This window comes from Cupressus sempervirens, chromosome 1 (genome assembly GCF_028749045.1).
Source record: "Cupressus sempervirens isolate cs-2001-9-10 chromosome 1, ASM2874904v1, whole genome shotgun sequence".
NCBI classification, from domain to species: Eukaryota; Viridiplantae; Streptophyta; class Pinopsida; order Cupressales; family Cupressaceae; genus Cupressus; species Cupressus sempervirens.
The window spans coordinates 469,977,712-469,999,386 of NC_143118.1; the positions used below are offsets into that span (position 1 = coordinate 469,977,712).

Genomic DNA, 21,675 nt, shown 5'->3' on the forward strand with positions numbered 1-21,675 from the left:
GATGAGGAATTAGAGTCTAAGGAGGTGGTTAAGGAGACGCAGGAGGAAATTAAGGAGGAAAGTGGAAGGAAGAAATGTAAGAGGGAGAGTTTGGAGGAAGTGCGCTCTCAATTTGAGGAGGTGTCTGTGCTGCCCCTTTCTCCTATCCATCTCCATCCTGAGGAGTAGAAAGAGGAGAAAGCTGGGTATACGGAAGGGGAAGTGTAGACCAATGACAGGAGGAAAGCATGGATCAACTCCAATGTCAAGACTTCTAAGATGGGCATATTCTGGGAGGCCATGAATCCCCAAATCCTCGTGGATAATCAAGAAGATCAACAGCTGGAAGAACTCATTGATTCGACGATTGTGGCTATTTTAGACAGAACCAGGGAGATAGGGATGAACCTTTGAATAATGCTCATAACAATATGATTGATAATTTTAGATCAATCAAATGGCTTTTCCATGAGCTAGAGGAGGTCAAAGATCAGGTGAAACATATTGAGGCAACAAGGAAAGTGATGGATGCTAACAGGAGGACGGATTCGGTTGACAAGCTCAGTCTGGCAAAAAAAAGGAGACACAACCTGAAAAACTACAATCACAACCTTGCGAATCAGATGTTCTCCTTGTTAAGCTCCATTAACAACAACATCATCTCTCTCATGGGTTGGATCAAAGACAGAGAAATGCACGAAGATGAGGATGGAAAAGATAGGGATGAAGCCAGAACAGAGGATGACTTTGCAAAGGACAACTCCATTCCTGATCAGGACCAGGGGAACCAAAGGGCGCAACAGATGGAAGCGAAGGAGAATCAACTGGCCTTTGAGGCTGCTCAAGTTATGCAAGATCTGGAATGAAAGAACGAGGAATAACTCTTGCTTGTTCTTTTGTTTATCGTTGTCTTTTGGCTTTTTGTTCTGGCTTTAGGCCGTGGCTTTGCTTGTCTTTTTTTTCTGGTCTTTTCTCATAGATCTTTCCTTTGGCTGGGCTTAATGCTTATTATCAGCCTATGAACTTAAACTTTTTTGACTGGGCTTTCACGCTTATTATCAGCCTTTTTTTGTATTAACTTTTGGGTTTCAGGTTCCCTATAAAACCTATTTATCTAATCAAAAACAATATCCAGCAATAAAAAGGTATGACTAAATTAATATCTCATATATGATAAACATGTTTAAAAATTATAACTCATATATAATTCTATATAAGTTTATCTGAATGAAGCTACCAGACATCAACATTCCCTCTTTGCTAAGGAGGATAAACACAATAAATATTACACCATTAGTAATATCATGTCTTGATTTTTTAATAAAAATGTATACTAGTAAAGAATATCCAGCGATTGGAAGGTGGGAAAGAATATCCAGCGATTGGAAGGTGGGAAAGCTATTCCCCAGCGTGTGCAAGTGCAATATGGCTTCTGCAATCCATCCATTTAGGTTTTCGACGTCTGCACCACATCTCGCGCCTTATTCTTCCCATTGGAAATCCTGGAAAGTTTACTCCTCTTGCACATGTAATCTGAAGCGCTCACCATCGACTTCCTCACATTCAAATCACACCATCTCTAAAGAGCTATTGCATATCCTCAACAAAGAAAGGGACTGTCTGAAGGCCTTCGCAGTCCTTCAAGGGGCAATCACCCAAAACGGGTACACTCCCCACCCTTCCATCTGCGAATTGTTCATTCATCGTCTGGGATTTGCGGGGCATTTGGATCAGATGCGAGGTGTTTTAAGCTTAATAAGTGAGCCCAGAGAGGAAACCTTCTGCCAAATTATTATGAGCTACGTCAAAGTGCACATGGTCGACGAAGCCCTTGGAGTCCTTAACCAAATGGAGGTAACACGACTCCCACCTACGACCAAAATTTACAACATTTTGCTGAATTTTCTTGTTGATGAAAACGAGTTTATGATTGTGGAATCGCTATATTCACAAATGATGTCTTCTGGGGTTCAACCAGATGTGAAAACCTTCACTATATTGATCAAGGCCCAATGTAAAGCTGGCAACATGGCTTCCGCATTGAGTTTGTTGCAACATATGTCTTCCGACTTTGGTTTGGCCCCCAGTGCAGTTACATATAATACTATCATGGCTCGGTTTATTGAGACGGATAGGATGGAGGACGCCTTTGATTTATGGAAGAAAATGGAATCAAATGGGTGCACTCCTAATATTGTGAATCATAATACGCTGATCAAGGGATTCTGCGACAGGAGCAAGATGGATGAAGCTCTTAAACTTCTAGAGAAAATGCGTCCAAGTGGGCTTTACCCAAATACGGCGACTTTCACTCTATTAATCAATGGATTCTGCAAGCAGGGAAGAATGGAGGATGCTATTAAACTTCTGGAGGAGATGCGTGAAAGTGGGCTTTACCCAACTGCTGTGACTTTCTATCCAATAATCAGTGGTTTCTGCAAAAAGGGAAGAATGGAGGAAGCTACTAAACTTCTAGAGGAGATGCGTGGAAATGGGCTTTACCCAAATACTGTGACTTTTACTGCACTCATCATGGGCTTCTGCGAGCAGGGAAGAATGGAGGAGGCTTTTAAATTTTTGGAGGAGATGCGTAGTAATGGGTGCTTCCCAGATACGGTGTTTATCACTAAACTAGTCAATGGGTTTTGCAACCAGGGAAGAATGGAGGATGTTGTTAAGCTTTTGAAGGATTTGCGAGGAAGTGGGCTCCATCCAGAGATGTTTATTATAGCAATTGATGGGTTTTATAAGCAGGGAAGAATTGTGGAGGCTTTTAAACTTTTGGAGGAGATGCGTGGAAATGAGCCTTACCCAAGTAACGTGTTTTTCAATGCAGTGATTAGTGGGTTATACATAGCAAGGGACCAAGAAAAGGCAACATACCTGCTTGAAATAATAATAGGAGAAGGCATTCAGCCTGACGCTGTTACATATAATACTGTGATTTTAGGTTTGTGCATTATGGCGAGGTCGCAAGAGGCAAGAAAGCTTCTCTATGAAATGGCTGTGATAGGCTGCGGTCCAGATATATTTACGTGTAATAGTGTGCTTCGGGCAATGGACAAAGAGGGACGAGCAGAAGCAGCTATTGAGCTTTTCAATGAGCTCACTAGCAAGGGATACATACCTGATGATTATACTTACATTATCATATTTTTCTTCGTCAAGGATGGTAACCTCAGGGCTGCTCTAAATATCACATATCGTATGCTTGCCAGGAATTGTATTCCAGATAGTAAGACTTATTATGTGCTGGTAAAGAGGCTCTTGAGGGAGGGGAGATTTCATCAAGCAGTGGAGCTTATGAATGAACTGGAAGCAAAGGGCTTCTACTGTCGAAGTCCATCACGATTAAAATGAACTCCTCAAGAATTCGGTGATTCTTAGGCCATTTGTGGCATGCTATAAACTAACACTTTCATTGAAAGATTGTGCAATGGTACGCCAATTTAATTAATATGGAATGTCATATAAACTTGACAAGAGATCTATTATTAAATCATCACGTCATATCTTCTGAAGGACACCAAGTGTCAACTCTATGTATAAATACCGAGCGCCAATGAGACATGCAGGAGGATCCATTTTTATAGTTGTTAGGCCCACATCCCTCTATAGGCGCCTCTTCTCTTTTATCAGTGATTCATCACAACATTTCAGAAATTTGGGCTTCTATGTAGACTTATTCATCTTAACAAGGTAAGTGCTAAAGATGTTCGTTGAATTGATTATATTCATCGTGGAGCCTGGGTTGGTTCTTAATTGTCGCCTATTTTACTAAATTGGGCCTCATTTTAGGATATTGGTAACTTCCAATCTGTGCATCATGCACCAAAAAGAACATGGAACATAAATCTCTATGACTACATGGTATTTTTGTTGAAACTTCTGGCTTGTTTTCTATGTCAAGCAGTGTTGACTTCATTAGTCAATTTAGCAATATTGTTATCCTGTGAGATTTAACCGTTCTACCCTTTTGTATGCAAAATAAATCCATGACAACTAAATAATTCAACAGATAGACAATGACGATGAGATTTATGTTGCTCGCATTCATTCATTGGGCTGGGGCCCATTAACGACTCTCAAAATTTGAGCCAAAATGAATATGAGGAATGATCTAAATTAGCTAGCTCTGATCACAAACAATTGAATATTCAATCTTCGAAGTGAAGGGATTCTGAAATCCAGGCAAAACAAACTAAGTTGATTCTATCTGCAAAATGTGCCAACAGATGTAGAATAAGAACAAAATAATTCTGCAAATAGATTGATATCCGTGATTCTACTAAGATCGAGAAATCTAGGCTCTTCTTCTTTTTGGTTCTCAGTAAACAATGGTTAAAATAAGACAAACTAAAAGAAAAATGGGCATCTCATCACGATCTAAATGGTCTAGCAGAATCTGTACTCTGCTGCATGTTGTTCCCTCTGTGCATTTGAAATTCAAATGCCTTTGAAATCTTCTAGCTACACCTGAGATATTTAAATCTCTAATTTGAAGATTGTGCCGGATTTGCTTATTAATTAGTATTTTGAGGTTTACGAGCTATGTGACAGGAAGCCCACAGCATTGAACCGATCCTTAAAAGTAATCTATAAAATTGCAAAAGTATTTATCTTAATTAAACATTAAAATATACTTAAATATCCAGATTCATGCTAGTACAAAGAATTACATAATCACAAATCATTTAGCATGTTTTTTCTGAACCATATGGAAAAAGGAGCAAAGATGGACAAAAAGACTACTATTAGCAATGTTATTTCATATAATAACTCATACACCCCACTAACTAAAAACAAGGAATTTGGAGTGCATGAAGGGTTTGCAGATGGGGTTGAATTTGTTCTTAATGACGTACGCAGCTGACCTAACATGAAAAACCAATTTTAATAGCATCTTTTCCAGTAACATTGCTAAGATTTGACTTTACTTCAGGGTCTTGTATAGGTATGACCGAATGAGTATATATATTCATTACAAGGTACAGAACTAGTTTAAACCAATTTTTTATTTATGTATATCAGTGACAGAAAAGTTCTACCTAGTTCAACCACCCATAGGAAGAAAACACTCTCCCTGTGAGCATTTGTGCACACCGCGGACCTGGATTCGTACCCAAATGTATCTGCATCTGGATGCGGGGCCAGGGTGCATGCATCCAGTAACTAAGCTTTAAACTTATAAATAAACCTTGCAAATTATCAGTTACAACATTGAATTTGTTTGATGTTATTTTTTGTGGGATATATTTGAGTGTTTCTGTACCAGAGGTTGATTCCATTCAGTTTGATAGGTAAATTTTCTGCTGAGCTTTTTTGTGATTTTCTGATATCTCGTTCTGTACATGCTTCTCCTGGCTGTGATAATTGTTTTTTAAAATTTTGATAGCTACAAAAGATTACATTTAAATGTTTCCTAAGTATAATATATAATCAATATTTTTATAAATGTTATAAGAATGTTTAAGACATAAGGTGTACATTAGGAAGACACCTAAACACATGAACTAATCATGTTGAGAAAATGACAGATGAGGTGAATGTTGTGCGGTTTTCACACCATCATCCCATTGCAAATGAAGATCCCCTCATTTTGCTTTAGCAGCAGTAGTCATGATCTTAGATGGTTTTAGTTGGCAACAGTTTCAAGTGTCCAAGTGGAGGAAGTGATTTTGAGCAATTTTGGTCTATAGGGGAGTCAAGACTATCATGGGTACGTGCCAAAGTTGGGCTAAGCTAGTCAAGGGGATGGAGTTGAAACCAAGGGATTTGGGATGAAATGAGATAAAACCTTCAGACAATCCTTGTTTTGGCTTCAATTTGACCTTAGAAAGTAAAAAATAAAGCAAAAATAAAAAGAACATTGCTGAAGGCATGCTGAATCCTGAATTCTAGCCTAAGTGCATTGTTTTTAACAAATCCCCAAAATCTAAAATCTTTATTGTAACTCCTATGAAACTGAAACCTATCTCAAACATCCTGAAGTATTTATACAAATATAACTTCAGTTTAATTTACATTCAACTTAACTGATATATTTGTATAAATCCTCCCACCTCCTAAGCTGGAAAATGACTAAGTTTTGAAGTGACTGAGTTTTTGGAAGAAATGCCCAAGATGGGTCAAAATCCAATCCTTTCTAGGCATTAATGCCCAACATTGCCCAAATTCCGCCCCTCCCTTTTGGGCAAAACCTATCGATGCCAATAAACTTTGTTCAAAACCAATGTTACTTGGGGATGTGTTTCCGACACAATTTGACCTGTCCCCGATTTTGAGACGTCCCAAGAACTCGTAAACTTCCGGAAACCTTTCCCTTGGCTGTCCCATAAAATTTATGTTCAGTTTTGATAATTTGTTTGATTTCCACTCTCATGTGAACTCTAAAGCTAAGTTATTTAACACAAACATTATATGTTTAAGGTTCTATAATTCATATAAGCATGTTTTATCCATTTTTTTATATGAATATTTTAAATTTTCCTATATATTTTGAACTTTCTTTATTTTTTATATAATTGTTCCCACTGTCATCCCGTACTTCGAGAAAAAAAAATCCTTGAAACCCGTTTCCCATGCCCATCCCCTAACCTGGGGTAACATAGTTTAGAACTTGCCAATTTGAGTGAAATAATGAGAAAGGAGGGCAATTTAGAAGGTTCAACACTTACATTTTTTTGGAGTTTGGCTGAAATGCCTAAGTAGGGTCGGGATCCAATCCTCTTTGGGCATTTTGCTCAAGCTGAGCTGAATTTTTCCCTCTGTTAGAAACCTAACCAAATTCGATGGAAAAATGATTAAAAGAATGGAACTTGTGGTAGAAATGACTAAGGTTTAAACTGTGATTGCCCAAAACAAGTCGGATCTGACTCTTTTTGGGAATTTTTTGCCCAAAATTCTGAGATTTCTGGCCTTCCACTCTTATTCAAATTCGTTGATGGCAGATTAGAATCATGAAAACTTAGCAAATTTGGTGGAAAGGTCACTTGAAGGAGTGAAACATTGTTGAGTTTGTGGACTTCAAACTTTTTGCTAATGGCTGGAAGTGCCCAAAACATGTCAGAACCTGACCCTTTCTGGATATTAATGCTCAAAATCATTGAATTTCTGCCCCCCTAGTTTTAGCATAATTGAGGCATGGATCAAATTGAAGGGAAGTGGGTGAGGTTTAGAGTGAAAAGTCTGATCAATAGGAATAATGTGGGCAGATTGGAGTTTGATTTGAAAGTCTTACCCAAGAAGGATTGGAATCTGACCCTCCTTGAGCATTTTTTGCCCAATAGTTAGCTATTTCTGCACTATGGACCTTGTGCAAAACATGAAGTAAGTCGACTCACAAGGGGAATGAGCTAAATTTGAGCTCAAATCTGAATGAAGTAATCAGAGCAAGGTCAGATTTCAGACAATTTGATAAGATTGGCCAAGAAGGGTCGGAAGTGGACCCTTCTTGGGCATTAATTACGGAAACGTTTGCAGTTTCTGACCTCCTAAATCATGCCAAATTCTGTTCCTAATTGCTTATTCATTCCACAGTTATGGAGGCAAACTGAATTTTCTTTACAGATCAGATTAGCGAGGGAGGGGGGTTGATTCTAAGTTGTGTTTTTAAGGCATTGCCAAGTCTCCTGGGCATTTTATGACAAAATTCTAATGATCTCTGCCCATCTTTTGAACTTAGACAGGTCGGCCCTGATTTGGAAAAATCAAAGATTTTAAAACAAATTAAATATTGTTCAAAACACACAGGTTGGTTCTCTTGAGATTAGTTCCCATTCACCCTAGAGCGCCTATAAATAAGGACTCCCAATCTTTCATCTCAACATCAAGCCAAAAATAATTGTCTCTTCTCTGCACAATGAATTAGGAGAGGATCAGCTGTGAATTACATCCCTGTTAGCAGCAAAATTTCATCATATTCAGCAGCGATTTCCCTTTAAAATCAGACAGCGATCATCTCCACTTGGCAGCTAACTCCCCCTTATCTACCAGTGAATTTGATACCAAAGGGTAGTGAACTGGTCATTTAGTCAGGCTTTAAATTGCTTCAAGGTGCTGAAGGTAATAAATTAATTATCAGGGTTTCTAGTCCCTTCAAAACCTGTTTTTGCTTATTTCAGAAACAAATTAATAATCAAAACTTAATGACATTGCAGCCCAACATCCATTGAAAGATCCAGATTTCATGGGACATTATGTCAGATTGTAATAACAAAATCATTTCACCAGAATCAGGAATAAAGGAGAGTAAGGAAGTCGACAAATCTGGGCATGTTATGTTGAAATGCATTTTCTTTTCAGATTTTTTAATGGGATTACTGTTAATGTGAGTTTTGTATCACTTACATAACATATTAGTAATTGAATATCTGATACGGAGTATCAAACATACAATTCCTCTCTTGAAAAGTTATTGCTTAGAGGATATGAGAATAACTCCAATGTTTCTTACTCTTGTGGATACTCGCTCAATTTTATCGATGTGATTCGCTGGTAACGTAGGCAGCCTTATGCAAATTGTTGAGGATGACTTGGACTTTTGGTGGGGTGATAGAGTTGGTGGTTCGGTTTGTGAAATATGCAGGTGGCAGATAATGTTGATGATGGTGGATGTGCCTGCCAATGATGATGTTGATGGGAAAGCGATGGTGGTGGAGGGTGAATGGGTGTGTTCTGATACTTGACTTACTTTTCTAACTTCCTTCTCTAAACTTCGACTACCCAGCTACTCACTATTCTACTCCTACTCCTAGGAATGGAAGGTTGGCAAATGGACGGGGATCGAATCTAACGAAGGCTAACCAGCGGCCCCACCTCCATAGATGCAAGGATTCAAAGGAAAGTAAACTAGTTTGCCACACAAAGCTTCTCAACCAGCCGCTAGGATGCTAGTGGTCTAGTATTGATCCCTATCAAACAGCTACTAATGCTACCATACAACTATCCATCTACTTTAACCTCACTTAAACAACTTCAAATGCAATCAACTTTAACAACTTGAGAGGAAATCTAACTATGTGGAAGTAGAAAACATGCAATAACACCCAATGTTCTTAATCACCATGCAAGTCACAACAATGAAAAAGAGAGCAATTTTGGTATTATCTTAGCAACAATTTCTCCAACCCTTTACACATGAGAGCAAATGGCCTTATATAGGGGCCAAAAATACAATAGACGGTGGAGATCAGAACAAGATCAACTATCCAAATTGGAATTAAAAAACCCTAATTAGGGTTGCCACGCTATTGGCCAATGAGAAGCCGCCACCTTGTCAATGGACCAATGAAAAAAGTCTAAAAGTGGCAACCAATGAGAAGGCACCAAAATAGTGGCCAATCAGAAGTAGACACTTGTCCTATTCTAGAAGAAAGAGAAATTGCCACTTGGGTTTACATCAAATGATCTTCTAATAGAAATCTTCCGCTTTCTTTCATTTTTTTAGCTAAGGCAATGAACTTAACTAGCCTTTCGTTAACTTCTTCCATAGGAGGACAAGGTGCGTGCTTCGCCCTTAGTTCCACTGACTTCACCATGCTGCTTGCTGCTTGTAGTATCTTTTCACGGTCCTTCTCATATTCTTTCGTAAATCCAATAAAAGCATTGAGAGAAGAAAGGGTGCCCAAATGTTTTTTCTTGATAACAACCTTTCCTAACTCATCCAACCTCGATCCAAAATCTGTCTCATTGATATTCTCTTCTTTGATATCCTCAAAATCAAGTGCCATCCCAATGTCGCTCATTATGGTTGAAATGGAAGTGTCGACATTTGGGCTGTGCCGTGCAATCTCATTATGTATTTCTTTGCCAAGGGGAATTGTCCTTCCTTTAGTCTGTCCTTCATCTGTATCATGTCTACTGTAGTGATATTGGTGTTGGTTATTTGCTTCATTTTTGGGAAGAAAGATGTTTTGGGTATCACATCCTCTTTGTCTTTCTTAGTGTTTGTCTGCTTGGGATTCTTACTTGCACTAACATCCTCCATCTCGTTGCCCTATTGCGGGATGGTAGAGTGGTGGACCAGAAGGCTAGCAGAACTAAGGGAAACAATCCTTAGACTAGAATGAAAGAAGGATGTCAGCTTAAGGACTCTTTTCAACTCTAAATGGTTAAAATCCACCTTAACCGATAGTTGGACAGTGACTTTTTGGAATTTAGGATCAGACTTCAAGAACTTCAAACCCCTTCCAAATCAGAATTTTACCATGCAATTCACCACCAAATAAATCGCCTAACCTAGGGCAAAAATCGCAGCTACTTGCAAAAATCAGAATTTGCAAAAAATTGCCAACACTGTGAAAAATCTGCCTTTCAACCAAAACTCGCCCAAAAAGCAAGGGCCAAATTTGCCCTAGGAATAAATCGCCAATGGAAGAGAAATCTGTCCTCAAGACAAAATCACCAAAAATGGAGAAAAATCTGCACTTGCAAGGAAAATCTCCCAACAATGGAGAGCTGCTCCAAGAAGAAATTCACCCAAAAATGGAGAAATCTGCCCTCAAATAAAAATCGCCCAAAAGCAAGGAGGAGAAGATGAGAAGTGAGGAAAGAAGAGGAAGGAGTCTCCTCTTATAGCCAACTCCACAAACCCTCCCTAGCTGGCTGACTTGGACCCTGGGAGAAAGAAAAACAAATAATTAATGCAAAATTATGGCCCATAATTAAATACTTAACCAAAATTAATTTTGCCATGATGAAAATTAACTTTTTAAATTGCCAATTGGACCAAAGTTGCAAAAAGAAAATAAATAATGCCTTGGAGATGCTAAATGTTTCCACTTAATGATGATTTAGTAATTAATACGTCATTAAAATTGGATTTTGGCTAGCCAAAAGCCATTTTTCAATATTAAATTACTAATTTCATTAAAAGCTAAAAGTTTTCAAGTCAATTGTAATCTATTAAAGCCAATTTTTTTGCAATTTTAATTCAAATCGATTTTGTTAAGCAATTTTAACATTTTAACACAAATAAAATTATTTCTCTAAAGTCTAAAATCAATTTTGCAATTTGATTTCATCTTCACAAAAGAAAATTTCATTCACCAAAAATTTAAGATTTTCCAAAAGACCAAATTTAACAAAAATTTCACTTTTTGAAAATTATCCAAATTTATACAATTATATCCAAATTTTCAAACAAATCGTCTAAGTACAAAATTTACAATTTTATCCTACCAAGTTGGAATTAACTTTGAAATTTGTTCAACCTAAAGATAGAATTGATGGCTCTGGAAAATCAAGTTAAAAAAATCGGGTGAAAATAAGCTAAGTCTCTCCCACTGGCCTGAAGGTCTCCAAGGCTCAAAATTTTCAAAACTCAAAAAAAAAACTTTTGGATAACTTCAAAAAACTATTGCCGAGGCGATTAAAAAAAACGGGGTCCCCAAAATTTGGGGCGATTATGTGAAAACCTCACAACATCTAGCATCAACCCAAAGAAATGTTCATGAACATTTCAAGAAATAAGTAACTTAGAACAAAAATCTTAGGATGGCCTATCTGAAAACCTACTTAAGGACAAGCACTCAATCAAAGGAAAGAACTCTCAAGTTGATCCTAAGCACCCCAACCATAAGTTACCTACGTGTGTGCAATTGATTTATTTCCGCTTGACAAGAACTTGATAATCTCTTAGATCCATCAAACTTAGCTTATTATAATATCCTTACTTCAAAAGCAACCTGGATAGAGCCCCGTTCCCAATCAGGCGTCCATAGCCCCGACAGAGTTATCGCTGTGGCACCACAATCATGGTTCTACCTTTAGTGATTATTTTTATAGCACCGGTAGAGATGATTGCACACCCTTGAACCAAATTTCATCTTTATTTTCACTTTGATACTGCCTTTTCTCTTTTCTCAGGATATTTCCTTTCTTTTTTCTTCTTTTCAATCTTTTTTTTGGTTTGCAAGCAATGAAGCTTGCGGAGGGTTTGGAAGACCACAGTGGCGCTGAAGCAGGTGTATGATTTTTACCAAGTCCAACTTCATTTCAAAACATCAAGAACTTAGAGCAATTAAATGTGAGTAGAATGTTGTAACCATGCTAGAGATAACTTAGGAACCTCTATCGAGTCTAACCCAAATTTAGTACAAGTCCTACCATAGACTAACGATTAAGCACATCCTTTAACCTCTGAACCTTGCCAAATGTATTCAAGAAATGAACAAGATAGACTCTGTTTTGTCACCAAAAATGTAAAATCTGCACACCTGGCCAATGAGTGCTAACATGGACCCCACTTTGCACCTGCAAAGACCCAAAACCAAAACGCTCTCTAAATAAGGGAAGCTAAAAGATTTCAATTCAAATGACTTGATACAAATCAAATTTAAGCTCCCTCACAAACTTAAACTAAACAACTGAAAGAAATCTACTCTAACCAATTGAAAGGGAAACTTCCCTACCTAACTGAAAGGAAACTAAATCTACCCAACTGAAAGGAAACCAAACTACTCTTCTGAACCAAATGGTCCAAGACAAACCTACCCTAACTATGTACAAGGCTCTAAAGGGACAACACTAACTAATCTAATATATACAATGGATCTAACATGGTTTTTGAGGATGTTCAAAAGTAACAAGGTCTGGGTGATAGTTCTCAATCTCGCAAACTCGTCCTTGTACTCTGAAAAAAATTTGTTCACCCCAAACTCAAACTCTAGAAAATTATCATGCAAGATCAACAATTGAGGCAACTCATAGGGTCCATGATTAATCCAAATAAAAGTTGTTTCTCTAGAATTTCCATAATCAAAATAAAAACTTTCAAACCTTTCATCTTTAAGAAGAAAGAAAGAAACAATTTGGCACGACTCAAATTCAAATGGAACCTGAAAATTTTCCACGGCCTTAGGAGGTCGAAGTTGGTGGTGAACCATCCCAATAGCATCAACGTTGAACTCAATGGTAGTCCGGGCAGGATCAATCTTGGAATCAAGCTCATGAAATATCGTCTTTAGGGGCTTTTCTCTGCGGACAGCGAGCCGCGAATCCTTGTGAATCTCCTCAAGTGTATCCTTGGAAATCGAGGATGTTTGATATTTTCCTCATCAAACACCTCTCCAAGTTGCTCGGACACAATATCTAATTGTAGCATCAACCCAAATTGTTCTTTGTTTTCCCTTTTCATGGGAGCAACTTGATCACCACTCAACAATCCTTGCATATCCTCACCAATAGGAGCTACATCATCTAGCATGTAATTTCCGTTTGAACTCTCTTTAGGAACAACTTGCAATTCTTTATAGACACTCTCACCAATCATGGCACCTTCAAGATTGATAGGAGAACCATCATACGTCTTTGTGAAATGCCCATCAACTTCCATTTCAAGTGGCAAAATTTTCGGAGGTCGAAGTTGACGATGAATCACGCCACTTGCAACAACTTGATCACCTTGAAAGGCTTTGGGCAATGACTCCTTTTTTATTTTTTCTATAGGATCTTCAAGCATCCCCCCAAAGAATATCGTGGAGATAGCGCCTTGTATTGGTTTATCAATATTTTTCTCATATTTGAACTCTCTTGTGATATCTTGTATTTCACTGTTCAACTCGCCCACTTGATTATCTTCCTCTTCAAGGATTTTTGAAACTTCTTGCAATCCATCCTCAAGGGTCACCCCTTGAATCATGCATGAAGGCTCACCAAAGATTTCCTCTTTGTCCACCTTTTGATGTTCCATTTGTAGTTCTTTGCATGTCTTCATTTGTTGACTTTCACCTACCATTTTTCTCTCTCTTGGATAAATTCAATTGTTTCCTTGATTTTCTCGTCAACTTCTCCACCTCGTGTTATAATGTGTGAAGGTTCATCCACTCGGTTATCTTGAACATTAGAATGAACCATATCATCTTGATGTATCACACCCTCTTCATTTTCTAGTGTCCAACTTGAAAGCTGAAAGAAATGTTTACCACCTCCCACTGATATTTCCTCATACCAACCCAATTGAAACTTGACCAAGTCAATGGTGTTGTGGCAAGATGGGCAAGTAGACTCTGAATGTGAGTAACCGTGTATGCTGCATCAATAGCTTCTTCCACATATGTTTTTTGGTTCCCTATTGATATCTTCTTTGAAAACAAAAAAATCTTCCTCTGAATTGACAAAGACCGCAGGCTCATGTATTTGTGAAAAAGAAAATTTTCCTCTTAATGCCAAGTCCACTTTCAAGAGAAACACCAAACAATCCAACTCCTCATGATCTGTAGTGCCATGTATCCTGCACTTCCCTGATGCTGCAAGTTGAGACAAATTCAATGGAGGTAACCTTTTGTTCAACTCAAACCAAATGGGAAGAATGTCGACTCGCCTATCCATTGAGAAACCTTTCTTCTTTCATTTTTGAATTTTTTGATTTTTTTGAATTTTTTGACTTTTCACTTTAAAAGAGATCTCTCATCTCAAATTTGACTTTGAAAGCTCATTCCTCGTCAATCTCTACTTTGAATTTCCAAGTTGATCCAAGAATGAAAATCATTCAGCCCTCCTAGCGCCAGATAATGTTGATGTGCGACGATGGAGGGCATGTGCCTCACCAATGCTCCAATTTTCTTAAAAACAAATTTGATCAGCCCTCCTTCTAGCGCCAGATAATGTTGATGCGAGTTTTGTATCACTTACATAACATATTAGTAATTGAATATCTGATACGGAGTATCAAACATACAATTCCTCTCTTGAAAAGTTATTGCTCATAGCATATGAGAATAACTCCAATGTTCCTTACTCTTGTGGATACTCGCTCAATTTTATCGATGTGATTCGCTGGTAATCATGTAGGTGGCCTTATGCAAATTGTTGAGGATGACTTGGACTTTTGGTGGGGCGATAGAGATGGTGGTTCGGTTTGTGAAATATGTAGGTGGCAGATAATGTTTATGATGGTGATGATGGAGGGTATGTGCCTGCCAATGATGATGTTGATGGGAAAGCGATGGTGGTGGAGGGTGAATGGGTGTGTTCTGATCCCTTCCAAATCCAATAAAAGCATTGATAGAGGAAAGGGTGCCCAAATGCTTTTTCTTGATAGCAACCTTTCCTAACTCATCCAACCTCGATCCAAAATTTGTCTCATTGATATTCTCTTCTTTGATATCCTCAATATCAAGTGCCATCCCAATGTCGCTCATTATGGTTGAAATGGAAGTGTCGACGCTTGGGCTGTGCCATGCAATCTCATTATGTATTTCTTTGCCAAGGGGAATTGTCCTTCCTTTAGTCTACCCTTCATCCATATCATGTCTACAATACCGATATTGGTGTTGGTTATTCGCTTCATTTTTGAGAAGAAAGGTATTTTGGGCATCATATCCTCTTTGTCTTTCTTAGTGTTTGTCCGCTTGGGATTCTTACTTGCACTAACATCCTCCATCTCGTCGCCCTATTACATGATGGTAGAGTGGCGGACTAGAAGGCTATCAGAACCAAGGGAAGCAATCCTTAGACTAGAACAAAAGAAGGATGTCAGTTTAAAGACCCATTTCAACTCTAAATGATTAAAATTCACCTTAACCAATAGCCGGATAGTGACTTTTCGGAATTTAGGATCAGACCTCAAGAACTTCAAATCCCTTTCAAATCAGAATTTTACCATGCAATTCACCACCAAATAAATCGCCCAACATAGGGCAAAAATTGTAGCTCCTTGCAAAAATTAGAATTTGCAAAAAATTGCCAACATGATGAAAAATCTGCCTTTCAACCAAAAGTCGCCCAAAAGCAAGGGCCAAATCTGCCCAAGGAATAAATTGCCAATGGAAGAGAAATCTGCCCTCAAGACAAAATCGCCAAAAATGGAGAAAAATCTGCACTTGCAAGGAAAATCGCCCAACAATGGAGAGTTGCTCCAAGAAGAAATTCACCCAAAAATGGAGAAATCTGCCCTCAAATAAAAATCGCCCAAAAGCAAGGAGGAGAAGATGAGAAGTGAGGAAAGAAGAGGAATGAGTCTCCTCTTATAGCCAACTCCACAAACCCTCCCTAGCTGGCCGACTTGGACCCTAGGAGAAAGAAAAACAAATAATTAATGCAAAATTATGGCCCATAATTAAATACTTAACCAAAATTAATTTTGCCATGATGAAAATTAACTTTTTAAATTGCCAATTGGACCAAAATTGCAAAAAGAAAATAAATAATGCCTTGGAGATGCCAAATGTTTCCACTTAATGACAATTTAGTAATTAATACGTCATTAAAATTGGATTTTGGCTAGCCAAAAGCCATTTTTCAATATTAAATTACTAATTTCATTAAAGGCTAAAAGTTTTCAAGGCAATTGTAATCTATTAAAGCCAATTTTTTTGCAATTTTAATTCAAATCGATTTTGTTAAGCAATTTAAAAAATAAAAAATAAAAAATCGATAAACGGCCAAGGCCTTGAGTATTTTATTAAATCAAAAGATTAGAGTACATAGCGTTTCTCCATTCAAACGGGCACTGGTAGGAAAGAACGGAAAAGAAAATCTCCAGTCTTGCCCGGGACATTCGTCCTATATTATTACACGTTCAAAGGGGCATACCCCAGTCTAGAGATTATAACACAAATTTAAATACAAATTTATATGGGCATGCCATATGCATATCCTTGAAAATGTAAATCATTGCCAATACTCGGTTTGGCGTATCAACTTCAGATCCTGAGTCCAAAATGTACCTGTCTAACATACTATTCAAATGCATCTTAAAACACTTACCACGTTAGATAGTCCCTTGTCAGAAAATAAAAATCACTAAATCAAAGCTAATTTATCTCATTAAAATTGTCATCCTAAAAATCTCCTAGACCAAACTATCACTCAAGATCAATCCTCTAAAACCAGAACTAATCAAGATTTCAATGAGATCTACTTTAAACCTAATATCGTAAAATCAACCAAAGGGTTTGAGTTACCATTATTCTAAACCATGAAGAAAAAATATATACATCCATTATTAATATTGCCTATAAAATGCTGAATACATTCTCGGATCTAATTAGAACACAGTAAATCTACTAATTATCCCTTCAAAATGTTATTCCTTGTAGTCTTAAAGCGGGAACTATGTTTAACCTTTTACCATAGGGAGCACGTTCATACAGTTAAACCTGATCGCGCTGCAGAGAACATAAACTAAGCTACTTCCTTAAGTATCCTTGATTACAGAAATAGTCTATGAAACCATAACAGTCCAAATAACCCTATCCAAGGTAAAATTAACATTAAATCTCTAAAATCAAAGCATACATTTGAGCCAAACATACCATTGTATAAGAAAAAACTAGAGAAAAGCTTCAAACTAAGTCTAATATAAACAACAAAGAGCGTTGCTAGAGCAATGAACAATCATTTCTATAAACCGATCTGATCCAAATCACGAAAAAGGATTACCCAAAAGCACACCAGGAGACTATATCGATATGACTATTATTTTAAAAGATTAGATATGACTGTCTTTGGTAACTTTCGGAGAAGCTACCACAAAACCCATACCACCATTATACTACAATACAAACATATCTAAATCGAAAAGCTGTGTCTTACCTAATTTAAATTTAAATTTTGAAAAAATTGAGCCCTAGAGGAAGGAATTGTTCAAACTTCCAAGCAACTCATACCTATATTCCATAGGGGAACAAATTGAAATAAACTATCCTGCAAACCCCGGACAATACTATACACCGCCTTAGCTAACCCTTTCTGCCAGACAAGATTGAAGATATCAGAGCGCAGTTTAACAATGTCCTCATGCTCTATCTTAGCCCTCACCATAACGCCAATAAACGAACCAATAATGCTACTATTGGTCCTCCAAGTGGCTTTGTAATAAAAAACCTCTTCTCCTATAGCTCTACTCACGGCGAATCGGGTTAGATCATCCACTGATTTTAGGAGACGACTCCACCTCTCTGGTTTGACCTTTCCCAGGAATGCCATGGTTCTGTTCTCTATCTTATGAAACACATGGATGTTCGACTCCATCTGTATAGGGAGATTACTCAGCTAGGGAACTGCAAATGACACACCTCTAGAGCTATTTCTGCAATTAAGCCCCCAACACGTCTCCAGCTGTAAATGCTCCAACTTGGAGTACGTAGACTTAACTAGCTATGAATGCCATTTCTACAGGTTTTTTAAAAACAATCATGGAAACTAGTGTTGACACTCAGCTTGTTGGATATCACTAGTTAAAAGTACTAATCTACATAAAGGTGTGTATTAATGATACAACTTATATCACAAGGAATCCCACTACAGTCGCCACACTTAGGATCACTCAAATATCTAATGGATACTATACTCAAGTATGATGACAGATGGGAAACCTTTGCCAATATTTGTAGAGGATACCAAATAATATGGGAGAGAGATAGACTTACCATAATAATAATAAAAATAACTCTTTAATCCAGCTAATCTAAACCTTAAACTCCTAAGTATCAATCCCTCCAATGGTTACTATGAATTTGTCAAATGCAACTACTTTATGAGTCTTTAGAAAACTCATTGATTATTATAAATTAGTATCGATTCACCGTTAGCGCCTTTATTAGCTAGCCTATCCGCTTTTTGATTGCCCTCTCGAAATATATGACCAATTTGTATATCTTTGAAAAGATCTATCCGTACAAGAACTTCCTTAAGTTTTCAATTTAGGATCCAATTAGGAGTCTCTTGCTTCCTAACCGCGTTTAGCATGATCTGAGAATCTCCCTCAATAATAACCTTAGATAAACCTAGATTGTTGCAGAGTTGTAAACCTCTGTCTAGAGCTTCTAATTCTGCCATGTTATTAGAAGTAGGAGATAAAGGCGAGGCTAGTTTAGCTATCCACTTGCCAGAATCATCATTGACTATGTAGCCAATACTAGCCACCCCTGGATTTCCTCTAGCAGCACCATCAAAATTCAGTTTGTACCATCCGCACGGGGGGGGGAGCCCACTTGTGGTTAGCCCTAGCCTCCTTATCACTTGATTTGTAAACCAAGGGTCGGTTAATGAAGTTGGACCAGTTCTTTTTCATTTGTCCATCCCACAAGGAGAAAGAACCCTCTTCTTTGAAAGATTTCCTAAGATGAGAATTTAGCACTTCCACTATGGAAGCTTCTAAATTAACAAGCAACCTATCCACACTCATTTCTTTATCCCGGAAAATGCGACAATTCCTTTCCTTCCACAACTCCCACACGATGATATTGGGGCTAATATTCCAAATCATTTTGCTAAGCAATTTTAGCATTTTAACACAAATAAAATTATTTCTCTAAAGTCTAAAATCGAATTTGCAATTTGATTTTATCTTCACAAAAGAAATTTTCATTCACCGAAGTTTTAAGATTTTCCAAAAGACCAAATTTAACAAAAAATTTACTTTTTGAAAATTATCCAAATTTATACAATTATATCCAAATTTTCAAACAAATCGTCTAAGTACAAAATTTACAATTTTATCGTGCCAAGTTGGAATTAACTTTGAAATTTGTTCGGCCTAAGGATAGAATTGATGGCTCTGAAAAATCAAGATAAAAAAACCGGGTGAAAATAAGCTAGGTCTCTCCCATTGGCTTGAAGGTGTCCAAGGCTCAAAATTTTCAAAACTCAAAAAAAAAACTTTTGGACAACTTCAAAAAACTATTGCCGAGGCGATTAAAAAAAGAGGGGGTCCCCAAAATTTGGGGCGATGGTGTGAAAACCTCACAACAATTACATGGCAAAATCTGGAGTAAGTTGGGTGAAATCTAAATTTACATTTTGAGAAAGTCTTAATTATTGTATTGGCTTTCAGATTTCCTCTTTCTTGCTTGTCAATTCTACAAATTAATGCTCTTTCCTTTGTTTTCACAAGGTGATAAACCAAATAAGGGAGGGGCTGGGGCATGGACACTTCAAGTGGAGGCATCAAATTCAAGCTTGGGGTTTGCAAGCGAGGGAAAATCCAACATCAAGGACACTAAAGTGCAGATTTAAATCAAGACTAAAAGGGACAATTCCAATCACATGAGGACATCAAGAGCAATCACATCAAGTTCATAAATGCAATCAAGTCTACAAATTTAAGATGCAAGATTCAAGACCAGCTATTGGAAGGTGAATTCAAGTCACAAGCCATGAGAAAATTTACATCTCATTCAACTTCAAGAGCCAAAAAGACGTAATTAAAGTTAGAAAGATTCAGAATCAAGATCTACTTGATCAAAAGCTTCTTTGTAACAATTAAGCAAGAAATATTTGTAGTTTTAACAAATACATTCTACCAGGCAAGATTAAAAACACACTCTTAAATAGATTTACACGATAAAGGTGATGAGGTGGCATTGAGCTGTCTGCCAATCAGAAAATTACAAATTCAAGCACAGTCAATCAAATCATGTGAAGAGTCCAATTTTGTCATTGGTTGTAAAAATCATTTGTAATTTTCTTATAGGCTTATGAATTGGTGATTGGTTTCAAATTTGGCAATCCTAATAAGGGTTTGTAGGGTGAAATCTTGGTCCTTGATGTTGGATCAATCTTGGGTCTTCATTGTATCAAAGAAACTATAAAAGGCCAAGGCCTTCTCATTTGTAAAGTTAGTAGTGATGGAGTTAGAAGCTAGAGAGCTAGGAGTGTATTAGAATAGGCTAGCTAAGGGAGAGACTTGATCAAATTATTTCTATAATGTTTGTCAAAGTAATGATAGTTAGTTTTCGGTTCTTCATGGTGAATTACTTAATGCCACTTTGAAGTATTGCATGGTTTCCTCAATCTTTAACTTGAAGTAGTTTTTTCTTATATGTTGAAATAGTTAGTTGAATGAAAGTAATTGTGCATATTTGCTTGATTGACTTGACAAATCTGGTCCACTAGCCTCTTGCTGATGGTAGGAGTGCCTTCTGTGGTAAGCCAATGATTAAAAACACTCACCTTCAATGGATAATCAATTTTTGGTTTGCATCCATTTGATGGGATTAGAGAGAGGATATTGATTTGAAAACCATTTGAATGTTCCTTAGAATCTTGCACTAGATGGGTGGAGTTGTTGATTGAGCTACATTTAGTAGAGTCCAAGTTCATCCATGGTTCCTTGCATTTTTAGTTAGAAGTGGAAGTAGAACATTAAGTTGAAGTTAAAGTGGAAGCTGGAAAATCAAACAACATTTTTATTGCACATTGTGAAGCTAAATCTTAAGAAAGTGCAAGTTGATATTCATTAAATGAAAAGCGTAAGTCTCCTAAGTGATTACTAGCAAATCACATTATTTGACTGAGAAAGTTTGTACAAAAGAAAGAACCTTGAAGTCATTTCATGGTCTTACTTTGTAAGTTTAGCATGACAGATAACCGTATATCAAGAGAGGATTTAGTAGTTGATGTTTCATCTTGAAACATTGGGTATTTAATTAGGCATGTTGCAGTGGATCAAAACTCACATCAACAATAAACATATAAATACATGTGGAATATGAAGCATACATTCAAGACATATAAGAGGCATACATGGACACACATTGGGTGCGAATCAAACACTCAAATCATGAAGTATGCATGTGAGTTCACCTAAGGCATGAATTGTACACATGAATACACTTAATATAGGGCATGGACCATCCACATAAGACATGAAGTAAAACACATGAATCCACATAAGACATGAATCACACACATGAATACATGTAATATAGTGGATGAACCATCAACATAAGACATGAAGTAATCCACACA

The 21,675-nt window shown here is 37.3% G+C and overlaps 1 protein-coding gene across 2 annotated transcripts; it reads left to right on the forward strand.

Moving 5' to 3' along the window:
- The first annotated feature begins 1,321 nt into the window (after positions 1–1,321).
- On the forward strand, positions 1,322–20,667 carry LOC149578326 (uncharacterized). Of its 2 annotated transcripts, none has more exons than XM_089828271.1 (2): positions 1,322–3,678; positions 19,820–20,667. In XM_089828271.1, the coding sequence occupies exon 1, from the start codon at positions 1,405–1,407 to the stop codon at positions 3,337–3,339; it is 1,935 nt and encodes a 644-aa protein (XP_089684397.1). In that variant the 5' UTR covers positions 1,322–1,404; the 3' UTR covers positions 3,340–3,678; positions 19,820–20,667. The 2 variants fall into 2 exon arrangements, with proteins under 2 accessions (XP_089684397.1, XP_089684400.1); XM_089828274.1 differs by lacking the exon at positions 19,820–20,667 and having other exon boundaries at positions 1,380–1,833; positions 1,958–3,864.
- Positions 20,668–21,675: the final 1,008 nt, after the last annotated feature.